This window comes from Mycetomoellerius zeteki, unplaced genomic scaffold (assembly GCF_001594055.1).
Source record: "Mycetomoellerius zeteki isolate Tzet28-1 unplaced genomic scaffold, Tzet1.0 scaffold98, whole genome shotgun sequence".
Lineage (NCBI taxonomy): Eukaryota > Metazoa > Arthropoda > Insecta > Hymenoptera > Formicidae > Mycetomoellerius > Mycetomoellerius zeteki.
The window spans coordinates 1,349,250-1,367,573 of NW_017258021.1; the positions used below are offsets into that span (position 1 = coordinate 1,349,250).

General features: G+C 38.6%; 1 protein-coding gene across 2 annotated transcripts in view; it reads right to left on the bottom strand.

Moving 5' to 3' along the window:
• Window positions 1-1,440: 1,440 nt before the first annotated feature.
• Window positions 1,441-18,324, bottom strand: part of LOC108730929 (homeotic protein empty spiracles) — a 50,857-nt gene continuing 33,973 nt past the window's right edge. For both annotated transcript variants that reach the window (XM_018460904.1, XM_018460905.1), the window contains one exon: window positions 1,441-2,242. In XM_018460904.1, coding sequence (XP_018316406.1) covers window positions 1,967-2,242 — 276 coding nt within the window. In that variant the 3' untranslated portion in view covers window positions 1,441-1,966. The remainder of the gene's footprint in view (window positions 2,243-18,324) is intronic.

Sequence of the window (18,324 nt, forward strand, 5' to 3'; positions counted from 1 at the left end):
TTCCGACGAATATTCAAAATAAGTAATTAATTACTTCCAATATTAAATTTCTGTATGCGATATATATGAAATCATTGCGTTTAATCATGATTATAAAAGAATTATATTAAGCAGTGAGCAATACTTGAGATCCTATTTTTGTACCTCAAAACACATGAAATATGACATACGTTTCAAAAATATTAATGAAAGAACTCTAGATATATTTACTCTGTCGATTCATCAGGCACAAGTTCAGAATAAAACTTAACAAGTTTTTTTCGATCACGTTAAAAAGATTTTGTCTCTCTCTTTGGGATTTACAATTAACTGTTGTCAACTATTCTCCATTAAAAAAAAAATATAAACAACGGTACTTTCCAGTTTTATAAACATTTGCATGAAAATGCGTGCTGTAGAGAGTTGCATAGTTGCTCTCTGTGCCAAAGATTCAAATCCAGAACACTGTTAAAAATTTCGTAATGAATTTAAGTAACGGTTGTAGTAACTGTAAACTTGTAGTTACATAGTAACTGTAAGCTTGTAGTTATGAAGTAACTGAAAAGTAATGAATGGTTTAATGGAAAACTAAGTTACACAATAATCTTAAATGTAATGAACATGTGCATTAAATTTCATGCAAAATTTCACATAAAATTTTATGGAAAGTACATTACATTTCATGTACATATGTACACAAATATACTTTTCAGTTGCAAGTACATTAAATTTAATGTAATGTAATTAAATTTAATGTAATGTCATAAAATTAAATTCCAAGTTATGTAACTTAAAAGCAGGGAATAGGAGAGTTACTTTTCCGTTACTTTTACAGTTACTTTTTATAATAAGAATTTGATACTGCAATTTTTTATGATTGTAATGATGACTAATTAAACGCTAAAGTTACGCTAAAGTTAGGAAAGTCATTTTGAAAAGTAAATTGTTACCATTACGCATTACTTATTGAAAAAACGAGTAATGCCGTAAAGTTACTCCGTTACAAATTACATCAAAAATGAGTTACAAGTTACTTTATTCAATAACGAATGACTTTTCAAATCCGTTATAAGTACCTATTAATTGTTTCAATTCTAGTGTTACATCATAAAAATTTCGCAACATCATTACTAAATCGTTATAACAAGGTAATTAAGTAACTAAGTAACGGCAGATACAGTAACTAGTTGCTTCCATTCCCTGCTTAAAAGTACATTAAATTTCATGATATTTTTAACAGTGCATGTATCAAATTTCATTTGATCATTATTTCTCAGAAAGCAATGGCAAATTACCGAGAGAGTATCTTTGCCTTCTTTCAATAGGCTGTTCGGAATCGGCGTTAAAAACTGTAAATTCCGTGAATATATGCAGAAAAGGTCACCACTCTGACAAGAAATAACGGACTTGAGAGAGAAAGAGAAAGAGAGAGACGAAAATACACGTCTCGTACGCTTGTTTGAATTAAAGTGGAATATTTTCCCCACTCAAAATTCTTAGTGTCGATATTCGAGATGGCAAGTGTAGTAATCGAACCTAGATCTTTTATTCGACAAGCAACTCAAATATTTTCGTATTCACGATGTCACGCTTTCAGTCGCAATATGGTGAGTACCGTACCGTCGCCAGTCGCTGTCACGATTTCCGAACCTTCTGATTTTTCTTTTGTACATCGGACTCATACCCGAAGCTTCGACCGTAATTTGATGTGAAAAACGCCGCGTTGTTACTATTCCATGGCAATTTACTCATTGCTATTAGCTTCCTGCGCATAACGTTAACACGATCGTAGACATTTCGAAGTAAATTTAATCCTCCGATGCTCGATGACGAACTCGAACAAACCTAAGTCGATTAGTTGATGTCGCGCTATTCTCTTCCTTGGATGACTTCATTGTATGACCTCCATCTTTTTCGGTCTCTCCTCGAAGTCTGTGCAGGATAGTTTATTCGATCCTGGATCCTAATCCAGGCAGAGAACGTCTAGCTACGCTTCGGAGCCGCTTGAGCATTCCTCAGCTTCCGGATCGATGTGTTCCTCTTCATCCTCCTCCTCGTGATGATAATCGCCGGTCTCCTGCTGCCATTTGCTGACATGATGCGTGTTTTTGTTGTTACTATTGTTGTTAACATTTCCATTACCACCTCCACCACCGCCTCCGCCTCCACCACCTCCACCACCCGATTGTTGTTGGGCCTTCGCCTCTTCTTCCTGTTGCATCCGCTTGTGTTTTGTCCGCCGATTCTGGAACCATACTTTCACCTGAAATCATCAATGATATTGTTGCGATTAACTTTTCAGAAATCTAACGTGAAATCCTGTTAACGCAATTATTACGATAATAATCGTAGTAGACTAAGATACATACGCTTGTGAATTAAAATCCTTTTCAAAAAAGATGAATCAGAAAATAATTACCTCGAACAAAAAATAGTTATACAAAATTGTAAGTACGGAGCGTGATTAAGATCACCTATGCTTTATTTTGTAAAAATCGTTATGAAAATTAACATTTATAGAATGGCAAAAAAGTTTGGCCACAAAGTTATGTATTTATCAAATCATCATTAACATATATTTACAAAAAACAAACTGTAGAGTTAATTATATTCTATCAAATGCCAAAAATAATAATTAACATTCAAAATGGCTACTTTTAGTTTTGATACAAGTTTTAAAGTGTTTTGGAAACGCGTCAAAGGCCATGCATTTTTTTTCATCAGATAAATTGCTCCAGGCAGCCAGTAAAACTTCAGTAGCAAGTATAGCAAACTAATGAAAATCTTAAATTTTTTTGTCATCTTGCAAAGCAGAAACACCCACTTTATATAAATCAGATCTAACTTCATAAAATAACATAAATAATTAAGTTCAAAAATTCGTGATTATTAAATGAGCTTGGATATTTCAAGATACTTTGTTCATGATAAGTAGGAGCTATTGAGAGAAAGTGTAGTTAAGGATTTCTGATCGTTTCGGTGGAGGGAACACGCCGCAGAAGATAATTCTCCGACGAACCCGATGGAGGCAGAAGATACGCGACATTCAACGAGAGGTAATTCGAGAGTGGCCGTCCCCAGCGAATACCGACGTATCCGCCAATCGATCTCAGCGGGCCAATCCCTCCGTCGAGAAACAGGGGGGGATCGAACCCCTCGTTCTTGCCAGGTTTGCCAAATTAAGTGGCAACTAGTTATAAGCCCGGTCAACCCCCCGATGTATCAAGGAGCCACCCCTAAACGGGAGTATCCGGTTACAATGGTACGTGTCGCTGGGCTCTGGAAGAAAAGGGGACGAAACGCGGGTAGAGAAGGGGATCACGACAAACTCGATCGGGACATTGTCCTGGAATTGACTGTTAGATATACGCGCTGCTCGTGAGAAAAGGGTTGAATAGGCTCCATTTTGAAGCTATCTACGCGGAAAATCAGCATTATGACACGAAAGGACACACACGCGCGGTAAAAGGGGTGGATCGAGGGTTGAAACGGGGATATTTGTCTAACGTCTCGGATGGCTGGGCGGTTTTGACAAGACCCAGATTAGCTTCCAACACGGTGAACTTCAGCAGCGAGATGAACGAAGCGTATGATTTCACAATTTCGAGGCCATTATGGAAAATTACAATATGAATGAGATAAATAACATAAATTTATTATATTATTAAAAATTTCTTTCGTTATCAGCATATTGAACTCTTTTATAAATATTTTATTAAAGATACAATGAAGATACACTGAAGATACGCCATTGCTTTTATACAGAAATTACTTAATTTAGCTTAATCGCTAACTTTTTAAAATAATATATTATATAAGTAATAATAAATTTTAGTAAGATTTTAATTAACACAAGTGAACTTAAATCAAAGCAATTCATTTCTTTATATTAAAAAAAAAAAAGAAAGTTGGCTAAGTTACTGTTATAATGAATCCTTGAATTGCTCTCGAGCCACGTTGAATCTAAATGATTTAAATAACACCCCAAATCGAAATATTTCACCTTTAAGCCAACATTAAATATCTCACCCTTCGGGACCATCTCAAGGTTGTTATTTACCATTGACCAATCGAGACGCGAAAAAGCAGGGACGAACTCGTTGCTGCGTGCCCGGGGGACTACATTGGGGTCGCAGCACTTAACGGGTGATTAAGAGGACAAATAGAGAGAACAACCCCTTTCGAACAGACCATACTTTTGGGCCTACCCTTTCTCCTCCCCTTCTCTTGAAAGTCACCCCGTTACGTCCCCAGACGTCGTCTCCAGGAGCGGCGTCGCGACGCTTAATCGGGTTACCCCCGTTTCGTAATCGCCTCCTGTCAACCCCCGGGGTTGCCATGGCGATCGCAGGCGGTCCTGAATCCCGATTGGCGGATCTGCACGCACGCGAAAACCCGGGCATCCCCTTCCGCACGCTGTATCCCCCAGGATGAGCCAGACGCTTCATCCCCGCCGCGAACCAACCCTCTCTCGCTCCCTTTTTATCAGTCTATCTCTTTCTCTCCCCTTTTCTCCGCTCACACCAACGATACCTGGATTTACACTCAGTTTAACCGCTCCTCACCCCTCGCAACTGCAACCTCTGTCTTTCTCTCTGTGCCCTCCATCGACGCTAGTATTTCACGGATGCGCACGTTGTAAAAATCCTATAAAAGCTTCCAACACGTTCGACGATTTATACTCTGATATATCACCCCGCGGAGTTTAATGCACGACGGTAACACGCGATTGGGAATTCACCCCTGTCGGTGTCAGGCGTCAGAAATGAGCGGAGATCAACGAGAAAATGATCCGACGCCGGTCGGTTGGATCCCTCGCACGCTTTATCTCAAATCCCCGTCGAAAATCTCGTCTGTGAAACCTTAATTAACCGTTAATGAATTAATGAAACTGTTCGGAATCGGACACACGGTCGTAGAACTTTACTCGCAATGACCGACGACTGTCGACGGAGGTGCAGTATTTTTCTTTTCCTGCAGGAATACCCTGGTAATTTAGTTCCAATCGGATCGCATTAAAGTACTTCCATCAAAGTACTTCTCTACTTCTCCCGCATATTTGATTCCTCAGTCATATTCGCCTGCTGATTGGCTACAGTTTCGTCTCGTACTGCCAAGATTACACTTTATTCCCTCCGCCGTGTACCTGGCTTTTATATTTCGTCCCTCTAAAGAGACGCGTGAACCGTCGGATGGACACACAGTGCGTATGTACGACTGTCACGGGTACGCGCTTCGCGTATAAGGTGTTCACCTGTCACTTAGGCGCGTTATTCCGGGAGCAGCTTCAATTACGTGCCTAGAAGGTAGGCACCGGCGAGAGCGTGCTCGGCCTTTATCCTGCATTTGCCGCGGCCAGGTAAGCGAGGATCCAAGTTAACGCAGGTAACGCGCAAGTGAACGCGGCCGGATGCGTACTTGTTATCTCGCGAGATCGACGGACGCTTTTCCGCTCGTCTGCATCACGAAGATGCGTGTTCATCGAAAGATTTCTAACGCGCGGTGAAATTCCTCATCGAAATGGTGGCTTTGATCCTGGCTCGAAACGCATGGACGTTGATCGTTACTTTCGATTGCCATCTTATTTACAAGTTTTTATTCCGATACTTCTTGATTTCAATATCATCGAACTTTGCTTCTTTGACTAATATGATCCTCAACACACATTTCCGGAAAGATTAAATCTGTATCATCCTCCATCATAATTTTCAGTTTACCCGAAGATCTGGTTGTTTATTCTTGAACGGAGGAAAGGATTTCGCAAGAGATATAACTTCGCCATCTTGTATAAGTTACAATTTTATCTTCACCGTAGAGTGAAGTAGTAAATGAATGAAATACCAGCCGAAGAGGGTTAACGGGAAATAAATAATTCGCGCATCAAAGGTAGAATTTAACAACTCTGCACGGAGTATTACCTATAGCCGGAATAGAATTCTGCAAATAGAATTTTCTAATTTTAACGCAACAAATATCGGAACAGCAATGCATCGTGAGTTCATTATGCATGTGCTGCCCATAACTGATCATAAATCACCAAGATCGTTTACGTTCAACGATAAGTTGAATGTAGCGCTACATACATATTTGTACATATATATATATACATATACACATCAGCAGAATACAAATTAACAATAACATTACATCAATGTTATAATTCCTACTCAATAAATTAACTATTATTATGTCTATCACATGCGTTATATTACATTTATATTTTTGAGTGGAAAATTATAATATTGATGTAATGCTACTTAGTTTGTGTTCTACTGGATAGTTATATATAGCTATTACAGCTATATATAAAGTAATATGTATAAAATATACTGCAGTTATGTATATATACATGTATATGTGTATGTGTGTGTATACATAGCATAATAATATACATATACATGCTATAATTTGCATGAATGGTCAATCATATAAATATATATATATAGAGAGAGAGAGAAACTGTTACAAATAATTGTCTATCTATGTAAATTATGTCCCGCGATATTCACGATAAATCTGAGACGTCCGTCTCAAAAGGAAATTAACTTTGGTATCAATTGCGGACCGGTTACACACAGAGCTACGAGCGAGATAATTAATGTAACGACGACAACGGTGTAATAAATGCGCGTGACAAATGTCATTGGATTCATCAAGGACAAAAAAGTGACATGAGCCGTATACACCATTAGCGCGAGCTAATCTACTCGTCCCCATCTTCGGCATAGCCGTATGCGCACACACAGTTGCGCGGACGACGAAAGCTCACGTCGCATCACGACGTGCATCGATAATCGCGGATTTAATTAATCCCGATTATTAATTGATATTCTAATTACGCGAGCCAAGCCGCGCCATCCGGCGAACGGGATGGATAGCTACATGTTGCGGAGCGCGCGAGCGAGACAGATCGCGGCTGGAAACGTGCTCAGAGAAGAGAAGGGAGCACAGAAAAGGAGAGGCCTCTAATCTATCGACGCTTTTATGCGCCACGTTAAATATAATTACGTTTATTACGACCGCGGTCACCGATTGGCCGCCTTTGCTCCCGTAATAAATTGGATATTTCGCTAATGGAAACAACTATACCGCGCCACTCGTGTCGCTACGTGTTTCCCAGCTGCAAACTCTGGCGAAGCTGGTCTCTCATTTTCATTATTTTTATATAATTGATGAATGAAGCGCCTGATTTTTTCTCAAATTTCAAAAATTTGAAAAAATCCTATATCTCGATTGTACACTTCCCGTCATTGATTCGCGTGGTCCTGCTGCCCTAGCAGTAGCTCTAACTTCTCTATAATTTGATTATAATCAGATCCCTTATTAAAATTAATAACTTGAAATAATTAAGTTATTAATTTTAATAAGGGATCTGATTATGATCAAATTATAGAGAAGTTAGAGCTACTGCTAGGGCAGCAGGGCCACGCGAATCAATGACGGGCAGTGTACAAGAATCCGTAACGACATCTTTGTTTTCAATCAGAATTGACCTAAATCGTGATACTTTTTTAAAGGATGCAGTTTCTTGATGCTAACTTTCAAGAAATGTCAAATTTTTTTATAATGACGCCTACAAATTCCTATGATTGCACTTCGTGCTTAGATGCATCTTGCAAGAAAACAAACAGATATATAATAAAAATGAAATCGAGTACCGACACGTTGAACTCCTATTGGATATTCGGTAAGATATTAGCACAAGAAGAATAATATTTTAGAATATTAAGATTAGATGAGATCACAAATTAAAATTAAATGGCACGTTCAAATAAAATCATATTAAAATTTGATTCGATTAATTAAAAAGTTGCAGCTAAAAGACGTACGCTACTTATACATATACAATATATGTATATACACATATATGTATATACGTATTTGCTCAGTCGTCTTCGTCTATTTAATTACCTACCACCGTGCCGTACGCGCGTATTCGATTTCAATCAGCGCTTTTTTATCCATCCGAGCGCGCTTTACAAATCCGACCGTGCCGGCGATTTATAATTGGCGAAGCCGTGCCGTGCCAAACGGCAGCTCGACAACACAACGTGTGCTGAGCGATTTTTTTTCGTCGTGTCCGCTTTTTTCACCGATAGTGAGAGGGGGAGAGAGAGAGAAAAAGAGAGAGAGAGAGAGAGAACGAGACAGAACCGCCTGTAATATGTACACGAGCGAGCCCTCAAATAAAATCTCCAGCTGGATAGCAACCAATCGCCAGCGCGAGAGCTAGTCGCCCCCTAATCCCCCGGGGGCTCGGCGGTCACGCTCGAAACATTATTTTTAATCCCCCGTACGGTCGCGACAATCCGCCGCCCCTCGCTATTGCGCGAGACGCGTCGGGCTAAATAAACCCGCCGATATTATTTTTCAATCGTCGCGAGCGTACACACCGTACGCGCGAGAGAGAACTAGGGGGGGAGAGAGAGAGAGAGAGAAAAGATGGTCGGAGAGCGGCAGGCAGACGACGGGCCCGATTCCACGGCTATGGCCTGGAAAATACAAAAGCGCGCACGCGCTCACTTCGTGGATACGAAAAAGCCATCGCGGGCGCGTACGTTATACGTACGTGGGTGTGGATTACAGGATGAAGAGCGGCGCGTGTTTTGTTAGGACGAAATTGAGCGTGATCTCGCGCGAGGGGACGCCAATTTCCTCGGATATGCGTTTCTCCATCCGCCATATTCGCAGAAGAGCGCAAGTTTTTTTTTTCTCCTCTCCCTCCCCTTTTCTTCTTTTTTCCGTTTCTTTTTTGGGGGAACGATTGTCGCGTACCATTGCTGCTGCGTTTAAGCTCTTCAAAGGTAATCGCGTCGACCGTGACGAGTAAAAATAGGAAATATAAAAGAGTTTCTTATTGCACGATTATATTGTATTAGAAGTGTCATGTGTTAGATTCAGACGCCAAAGAATAACTTCTAAGAGCTTTTTATTCAGTGACATTTCACATTACTGCAATGAAATTTCTAGATAAAAAAATATTTGTATAGATACTCGTATTGGCTATCGGAAGTTACATCTACATTTTGATGTAACTGAATTCGTTATTAAAATAAACTCAACAAAAAATTCCACATTAAAAAAATGTGGATTTAACACCATGATATTAATAAATATAATTCTCACCATGTTGATATTGATATACACATGGATTTAATATCACGGGATTTAAAGCATAGTATTAAATCCAAGTGTTAAATCCGTGTTACATTAATGTTTATATTAATATCACTATAGTGTTAAACCACTCTTCATATTTTTTTCTGTAATTTATAGTTAAATTATAATTAAAGCTAAAATAAGTTTATGTCAGTGATGCAACATCACATTGTTAAAGGTAATGGTATCATAGAATAATGTAGCATCATGATTTTCAATATTTTAGTTTATGGTATGACAAAAAAAATATGACAAAAAAGAGTGTTGAAAAACTTGGAACGTTGACGAACAATTTTAATAACGATCAGCCGATTTCGCGTTGGCTGGCGGAGTCGACGATACACATACGAGTCGACACACACGACAGTGACATGTCGGGATCGTGACGAGGAAACCAAGAAGGTCTCCATCCTGCCTCTGTTCAGTTCCAGAAGAGGCGATGAACAAGAGAATACCGAGCATCGACGACTATCGTTTACACCGATCATTCGACACAGTACTATTCGTGTTTCGGAATCCTTTGAGCATCCGATTCTTTGCATGTCCCGCCATATACGACACGCGATTTAAGTTGCAAATTTTACATTGCGAATGGCCTCCTTTTCGAGACATAGAATGTGTATCATGTTATAAAAGTGTTTATTTGTATAATAATTAAGCGGCTACTAGACGCTCAATTGATGCGCAATATTTGATATTACGCAATGTTATTTAATCGTTCGGAGGTGGTTATATTGAAAATCTAGATTGTTTGTTTTGAATTTGAGTTTAAGGTATCAATAATATTGTACAAAAAAATTGTACAATAATATAGAGCATCTAGAGGTCGCTTAAAGATAACCGTACCCAATATGGTCTTCCTAAGCGTTACGATTTTTGCTGAATCCAACATTGAAAACCAGTGATTCAAAATCAATTTCAAAATAGGAAACTTCTGAATTCATTAAAAATATGAAACATTTTTAATAGATACTTTACACATCAGTACAGTAAAAATTTAACTATTCATGATGATGTACTACTTACAAACAACAAGTAGATATTGGATACTTAGGCCATATTGAATACAGTCACTTTGTTTTAATAACATTACACTAAACGTTGTTTTCACAATCTTATTAACAATCTTATTAACAATTTTATACATTTTAATCACTTTTATCTTAATTATTTTTTATGTCTTTTTTAGGAGCACAAAAAAGTAGAAGCGTAATTTGAGAAAGATATTGAAATCGTTGAATACCCACCATCACTTAGCGCTATTAATCGCTTATCATATTAATACCGTACGATTACTATTAATTTATAATACGTGCTCGAGACAAAGTTATAAAGGAGTATTTATATCAAGGGAAACATTCACCGCGCCTTGGATAATAAAATAATGTCGGTATAAAACGGCTAACAGATTTCCCCCATTGCCCTTAGATTCCCATTAAATTAAACGTCAGCTTACATCGATATATTACACAGTTTCACGATCTAAATATCGTCTGAGGCGTTGATATCAGATCGAAACGGGCGAGCAGGCGGCGTGTTCGACGGCAGCAACGTGAGATCGCCCGAGAGATCGTTTCATAATTCGTAGAAATTAATTGATAAATATCCAGGCGACCGTGAAATATACGGCTGTGCGCAATTAGGCGACCGATAAGTCGCACCGTGGGGTACCGTCGAGCAACATCGCGTCTCTTAAAGGCTAAATTAATGGCACTCTAAATTTCCCCATTTTAATTAGCTATTGTTCGCCCCGATAGGCCGGCGATGTAACGCCGCGTAAAAATGAGATAAGCGCAATATCGTTGGCGTAATTTTATTCTCGTGCCGGGGCGACGATAAGGGAGCCTAGTAAGTGGTCGGGTTCGAACGGCCCGATTCGATTTAAACGGCTGTCGATAGTATCGATTAAACGCAGCGCGTCGATTATGGCTGATAATGTTTGTTTGGTGGCTATCTCGACAGTGCCGACAGCCAGAGATCGTTCTCTTAACGCGACAGGGCTCTGCCATACGATGAGATGCGTCTCGCGCCTGAAATTATTGCCGCGTTCCGGCGCGTCGTGAATACAAAATTACTTCGCTATACCTTGATCGATGCCAATTTATAAGGCGAAATAGCGCTCGTCGCGAAATTCAACGTTGTTACGATATTCGTCGAGAAGCATCCGGAGTTGTCTGAGTCGCAAAGAAGAATATATTTCACTTCAATTAAGCCTATTCTTTTTAGCTAAACTTCTTGCACAGTTTATCTCTTCTTCTTTTCTTAGAGAAAAAGATCTGCTTGCACTTTTTATATTCAGAATCTTTGTTTTCCTCCTTTTAATATCTGAATATCTATATCTCGTTTTAAATATAAAATTTTTTGGAGATTTCAAATCATGCGACAAACTTAATGAAAAAGGGGTCAACTGTACAAAAAATTCTCAACTAAAAAGATACATTTTATAATCCAATATAACATCGTCCTGCGCGACAAAGGATAATGATCAACGTGATGCTACAAACGCTACAAATGCTTTGAAGCATTCTTCGGTTGGTCAATTAGTAAAATTCATCTGATTGGTCAATCAAATGCTTCAAAATATTTGTAATGAGACTTTGATCGCATCACAAATGTAATTTGATATTCCATAAACATTACGAGTTTATTCACGTGCCAATCCGAGTACTCGGGAACGCAAAACGGTACTCGCGACGTATTCTAGTTTCGTTTTCGCCGCTGTCATCCTTAATTCCGATAAATCGCTCGCGTACCGTTATACTTCTCGAAATCCTCGTCGTGACGATAATAAAAAAAAAAAGGAGAGTAAAGCGTGTATAATAACATATGGTTGCTATATTCCTGACCAAGCAGCGGACCCGCCGATCGGCGTATTACGCCCGTCGCGAACGGTAATGGAGGGAGTTTTGCATATTATGCAGGCCGCGTACGGATTCTCTATGCATAATGAGGCGTGTCGTCGTCGGACTAACAATAAAGCGCGCGCCGTCATTCGATATATCTGGCGTGCACGGCCCTTCTTCCTGCCCGTTTAATACCGCAAAGGTGTTCGCATACGCGTCAGCGCCAAATGACCTCGCAATTAGACACGAATCTCAATTTTCGCTGAATGAGAGCCCACTTCAAATCGCATTAGACCGTGCGCATGTACGTGTATAATATCGTACATGTACCGTAAATTATTATTGTGGTCACGGTTGCTCCGTGACGCGATTATTTCTCGCGCAGCGATAAGAAATTTATTAACATGTATTTATAACGAACATGTTGTATCTGAGAAAATAATCGACTTGCATCAGTTTCGTTAGACGCTTATTAGGAGCTTTCTTAGAAGTTTTCGCAGAAACTGCAGTTCCTCATCGACTACGTTTTCGCTCGTTCCGCAATGAAGCACTTAGGATTCCGCACACGCGAGTTTTACAGCGCACAGCGTGCGCCTCGACGTGGAACTCATTTGCCGCTAACGTAAGATTGATAACAACAACGCATTCTTAGATCGCGTCGGGATAAGATCGACCGAGCCATAAATTCGTTCTAAGGACATATTTATGAATCTGTGAATACACGTGATTAAAAATTATGCTTTCAACGAAGCGAGGAGAGAACAACCGAGCTGTCAGTCTCTTCCATCTTCATCGAGCATTCGATATTATCTGTTTTTAAAACATCTCCAGCTTTTGAGACGCTCTTTAATAATTTTCTGAAAAATCAATTCCTTTGCATTCTACTTGATGCTCACACATTCACGAACATTATTCATCTTTGTTTAACATTTCATAATCAGTAAGAATGAAATGATTCCAAGAGCGTTGCGAGCATGAAATGAAACACACCCCGTGTGCGAAGAAAATCGATTTAAGGTCGCTCATTTCTGAATCGGAAGTTAAGTGGAAAGTCGAATTGGGGGTGAGAAAAAAAGAGAAAAAAGGCAAACAGACGTAGAATTGCGCATTCTACGCGCTTCATTTGCGTTATCGCGTGTTATACGGTTTGCGCCGAAAGAATCATTGTTAACGGGACACGCAGCAATCGCGCCCACCAACACGGACGTAGATGCAAATTACTCCGGCAGTATACAGCGCAGCATGTTAATAATGTCGCGCTAAGTATCACTGAGCATTTGCGTCGCAGAAATATACGGCGCTATTTATTTTCCCCGGCGGGTCTGCTCGCGATAGCGAAGATACTTGTTCTACTTTGTTCTCCCTACCTTCCTACATTGACAGCGAAAATGGTATTTATTGTATTCAATGACAAATTGTAGCAAAGTATCATTCGCGTTCTGTGCATTGCTTTTCTTTAAAATATTAGGAGCATCAAGTAATTAATTATAACATTTACATATAATTTCTTTAGTACACAATCTTACAAATATTTAAAAAAAAAATTAAAATATATGTACAAATCACTTAATAATTTTGATATACTTGTAAAAGTGATGAAAATTAATCCGAGACACGAACGATCCATATAAAAACTTGGAAAAATTATGCTCAAGTAATGATGACGTAATCTCTACTTACGGATATTTTGCTCTTCATCCAACTCCACAAAAATACAACGGAATGAGAACACAAGAATAACCTTGATTTTCCAGCCAGCGAATGATACCGCACGTACTACCTTCAATTCGCTCTGTCTCGAAAATCATTCCGAATCAAACATCGCTCAATCGACACAAATTAACAAATTAAATTTCCTATAGAAAAGAGAAAATACTGTTTTTCAATTTGACAGAAAATTATTCGATATGATTAATCGAATAATATCGGCAAAAAGAATATATTCTTAACAAATGTCATTTTCATATCCTTAAAAAACTGTCCTTTTTGAATTGTGACAATTTTGATGATTTTTTAAAATGAAATTAAATTAGTTCACCTTCAATGATTGATAAGATAATGTTTATTTAATTTATTCATGGTAATAATAGTGTCACAGGATAATCATTTATCGAAGATCATGCTTCTTTAATTGTGTTACTTTTGAAGTTAGGGAATGATAATGTTCATACAAATTTTTTTTCTTCTACTATGACCAATACTGTCACTTGTCACATTATTGACCTTCCCTGAATTTTCTCTTGAATCATTTTATATGTTATACAAAAAATATTTAAAAATCAATCTATCGAGCAAATTTTTCAAGCCAAACTTGAAACTTCGTTAAAGAGTACGTATTTCCACTTTTATGGACTATCTTTCGAAACTTCCACAACGTGGAGTAATAGGATGACGCACTCACACTCTTACATGGCAGTTAACTCGTTATTAGCTCATTTGGAAGCCACAAAACGATTTGCCGGGTCTGCGGCTTGAAACTTACATGTTGAACATTGTTTATCGACGGCTTTTCGTCGAGATACGTAGGAACGTCCCCGTTCACTGGACGCGCTGATAAGGAGCAATTAAGGCATGATTTACAGACTTGAGTCGCCGCTCGCCGGCCACAACGATTATTTTGTAAACGACGAACAACCGCGCCGTGACACAGTCTGATTTATCATTGACCTTCTTTCCGCGCCACATGTCCAATGCGTCGTTAATTATCGCCGTTAATAATACCACCCGCGCGCGCGACCATGGAGCAAATAACGATAATGTAACGAGAAATCTTTTCCAGTACCCCAATTCTGTAACTCTTAACGATAATGTCGGTATCGTTATATTGTCGTTGCGCAGGTATTACAACATGGTAAAAAAGGGCAATATAACAAAACCGAACTGTCGTTAAAAGTTGTACAATCGGGGTATTGAACACTTATGTGCTCCCACAGAAAAATGCGACGGTGCTTCGCGTGTGCACGAACGTTACTGACATTTATTTATTGGAGATTCAAATGCGCACGTAGATTTCCTGTCTAAACAATGCCGTCGAAAGTAACAAAGCATACACCGATATTATCGATGGATGTTGCGGCGGGCAAGGTAAACTTTCGTATAAATTACTTAAGCAAATATCAGGGTGTAACGTAACGCGATGGCGTGATGGTGTAACGGAACGATAACAAGGTGATATCGCTATTAATCTATATCTCGCTATTGATTGTCGCGGATCAACTCCTCGATTTGACATCATTAATCATCGCACGCCCCGTCGATCGTTCCTGAAGATAATTAATTTGGATTATGAATGTCGTTCCATTACGATTGACAATAAGGCGCCGTTGAATCGTGAATTTTCAGGCGGGGAGAGCACTCGATGTAATTAATATAATACGCCAGTTAACCGCGCAAGCATGAGCGATCGTTAGCTGAATCGACAGGAGGCTGATGAGTTGATTGGCGTCAATTTTCCACGATAGCGCAATCGTCCATGTAAGTATAGTTCTTGTACACAGCCGATGTACTCTAATGCAATCACTCATTAAGCGCGAGAGCGTGCGTGAAAGAAAATGAATCGAACAAATGCGATTCTTACTGCAGTTGCTATAGCAGTTATATTTCTTGTTATTTAAGCCTGTATTGTGCCAAATGAGTTGAAAAGAAGAATTCTTTAATATGACTTTTTAAAAACCTCATTAAAATCTCTAAAAAATTATATCAAAAAGTCATCTTTCTATAAGATGTCTTCTAAAAGAGCCTTTACAAATCAACTTATAAATCCTATTAGTAAGCAATTACGCAGCATCACTACTAGCTGAAGACGGCGGAGTTCATTTTCTCGTAACAATTATAGAGAATAGTATAAAGATGCGTTATAACGAGATAATAAGTTTCCTTCATTTCCTCTCCCAGTTCTTGTCAATGCCTTCCTCGAATTCGTAGATATCCGTCATTCCGGAATTAATCTTTTCCCGCACTCTGCTAGTCGTCTCGGGAGACTTTAACAGCTCCAGATTAAATTTTAATCGTCTCTTAGATGGAACTCTTTTCTTCACATAATTTTATTTTTGCGCACAGCAAATTATGATCGGAATTAATGTCCGCATTAAAGTATGTTCACAAACTAAATGCTGTTTCTGAAGCGCTGGTTCGTCAGGATGAAAACAATTTGATTTCTTACAACTCTATCACAGTTACCATCCCATGGTGATTTCCACGTATATAGTCTTTATTTGGGTAACTAAAACCAAATATTTTGAATCACAATATCTCTGTCTAGACAGAACTGCACGAGTCATTCTCCTTTTTCATTTCGGGTTCCTAATCCATAACGACCTATCATCTCGTCAGTATCAATGTCTTCAACTTTAGCGTTAAAGTCTCCCATAATAATGTTAATTTCATGCTTTTTTGTGTATAAAAGAGTTTGATCAGCTCGTAAAAATCTTCCATTTTCTGATTACTTTTATTTGCAGTCGACGCATAAACTTGTATGATATTTACATTTACTAGATTACTTTTTAATTACGATAGCATCACCCGATCTGAAAGCGGCAAGTAACGAACCAGGGGTGACATCGTTCTTCAAAATGACTACCATTCCATTCTGGTGTGTGTCATTAAGCGAACTAAAGTAGTACACTGAGTAGCCATTCATCCTGATATCGCCCGAATCAGACCATCTGATCTCACACATTCAAGAATTTTAATTTTAAGGCATTTCATTTCGTGTATTAAGTTATGCAATTTACCTCTTTTGTAAAGGGATCTCACATTCCATGTAACTATCTTGTAAACATTCATTAATTTGAGCTGAGAGATTCTTCGTATTCCTATTCCATTTAAGGAACGCTTAGGACTCGGGACCATTTGTATTTTGTTCCTCATCATGATGGCTGTTGCAAAGATAAAAGTAGTGCAGTGGTTGCCTTCTGCATCGCAGCTTTACAGCCGTTCTGAAATTATGGTTTTTTCGCCTGTGAAAGATCTGGAAATGATCCTCCAAAAGAAATAAGTTCCATGCGATCCACTTCATCTATTTATCAGTGACTACTTCTATCCTCCATCAGGCGCAATGCCTAACTAGAAAATATTAACCAAATTCATACAGTTAAGTCTTAACTATCAAACGTTCCGGTTATAAAATATTGAATCCTGTCATAATAACTATAAATTCTGCTTGGTTTCACTAAAATATATTCAATAATGTATGTCTTGTTGGTATAATCAAATCATTTTTCTCATTGCGTAGTAGTGACTTTACAAAAAGAAAGAAAAACATTAAAAGATGATAGTCATCCAAGTGATTAAGCAACTCCGTCAAATTTTGACGAACATTTCTGCTGACAAAAATATATGCCTGACAAAGACAATCGTCGAGAAAAATCGTCGAGTTAATGGCGAGATTAATGATCCGGATGAGTCTTAAATAGGGACCGAGTTTCTTTTCGCTGTTCGCATACCGATGGGGCAATCGTGATAATTAATCACCGTTTCATCGGGAGAGATGATAAATCCGCGGAGAGTCGATCCCGACGATAGGCTGCGCGCATGATTAACGCCAGAGTCCCCATAATAACGGCGTCGCCATAATCGACAATAAATTAATAACGAGTCATCGATGGATCTCGCGAAAAATACGACGTGCTTTCCCTAATAAATTCCCGCGAATGATAATTAACGTCACACACGGACATTATTGCAAATACGGAGAAAGCTCACGATGGCAAAGAATCGCGAACATTATGCCGCGATAATTACACTTATTAATAAACAAAATCTACCATTTAATTCTTATGAGCGAGATTTACGACTCGTAGGGAGAACAAGTTTTCTCGCGAACATAAGATAAAATGCAAATTGAAGAGGACTGTATTATATAAGTTGCCATAAGATACTATTATAAAATTGAAGACGATACTGGAATAAGGAGAGAAAAAGTATTGGGAGAAAAAGTGCAAAATTCACAACCATAAACACATCACACATATACACGTGCTCATCTACAAACATACACTGTCCACTTGCTCAACAATGTTCACGTTGTGTCCTTTGTCCGGCTCGATATCTCCTTCTGTCTTCGATAACGCAAGTAATTACATTGGCTATACAATGTTTAACTGCTAATTGCGGCGCGCAAAATGCGCTCACATGGTCCAGCTGTAAAAGCGCGCTCTCATCTCTCGCGTCATGCACGTAATTCAGCTATATCGATTACCAACGAGCGGTCACGAGCTGTTTATCTCGCTTTGCCTTTAAAAAAAGTATCTATTCGATTAGAATTAATTAATAATTATATTGATCAGCGTATTTATCGCAGTCAGATTATAATATTGATTACATATATATATATATATATATA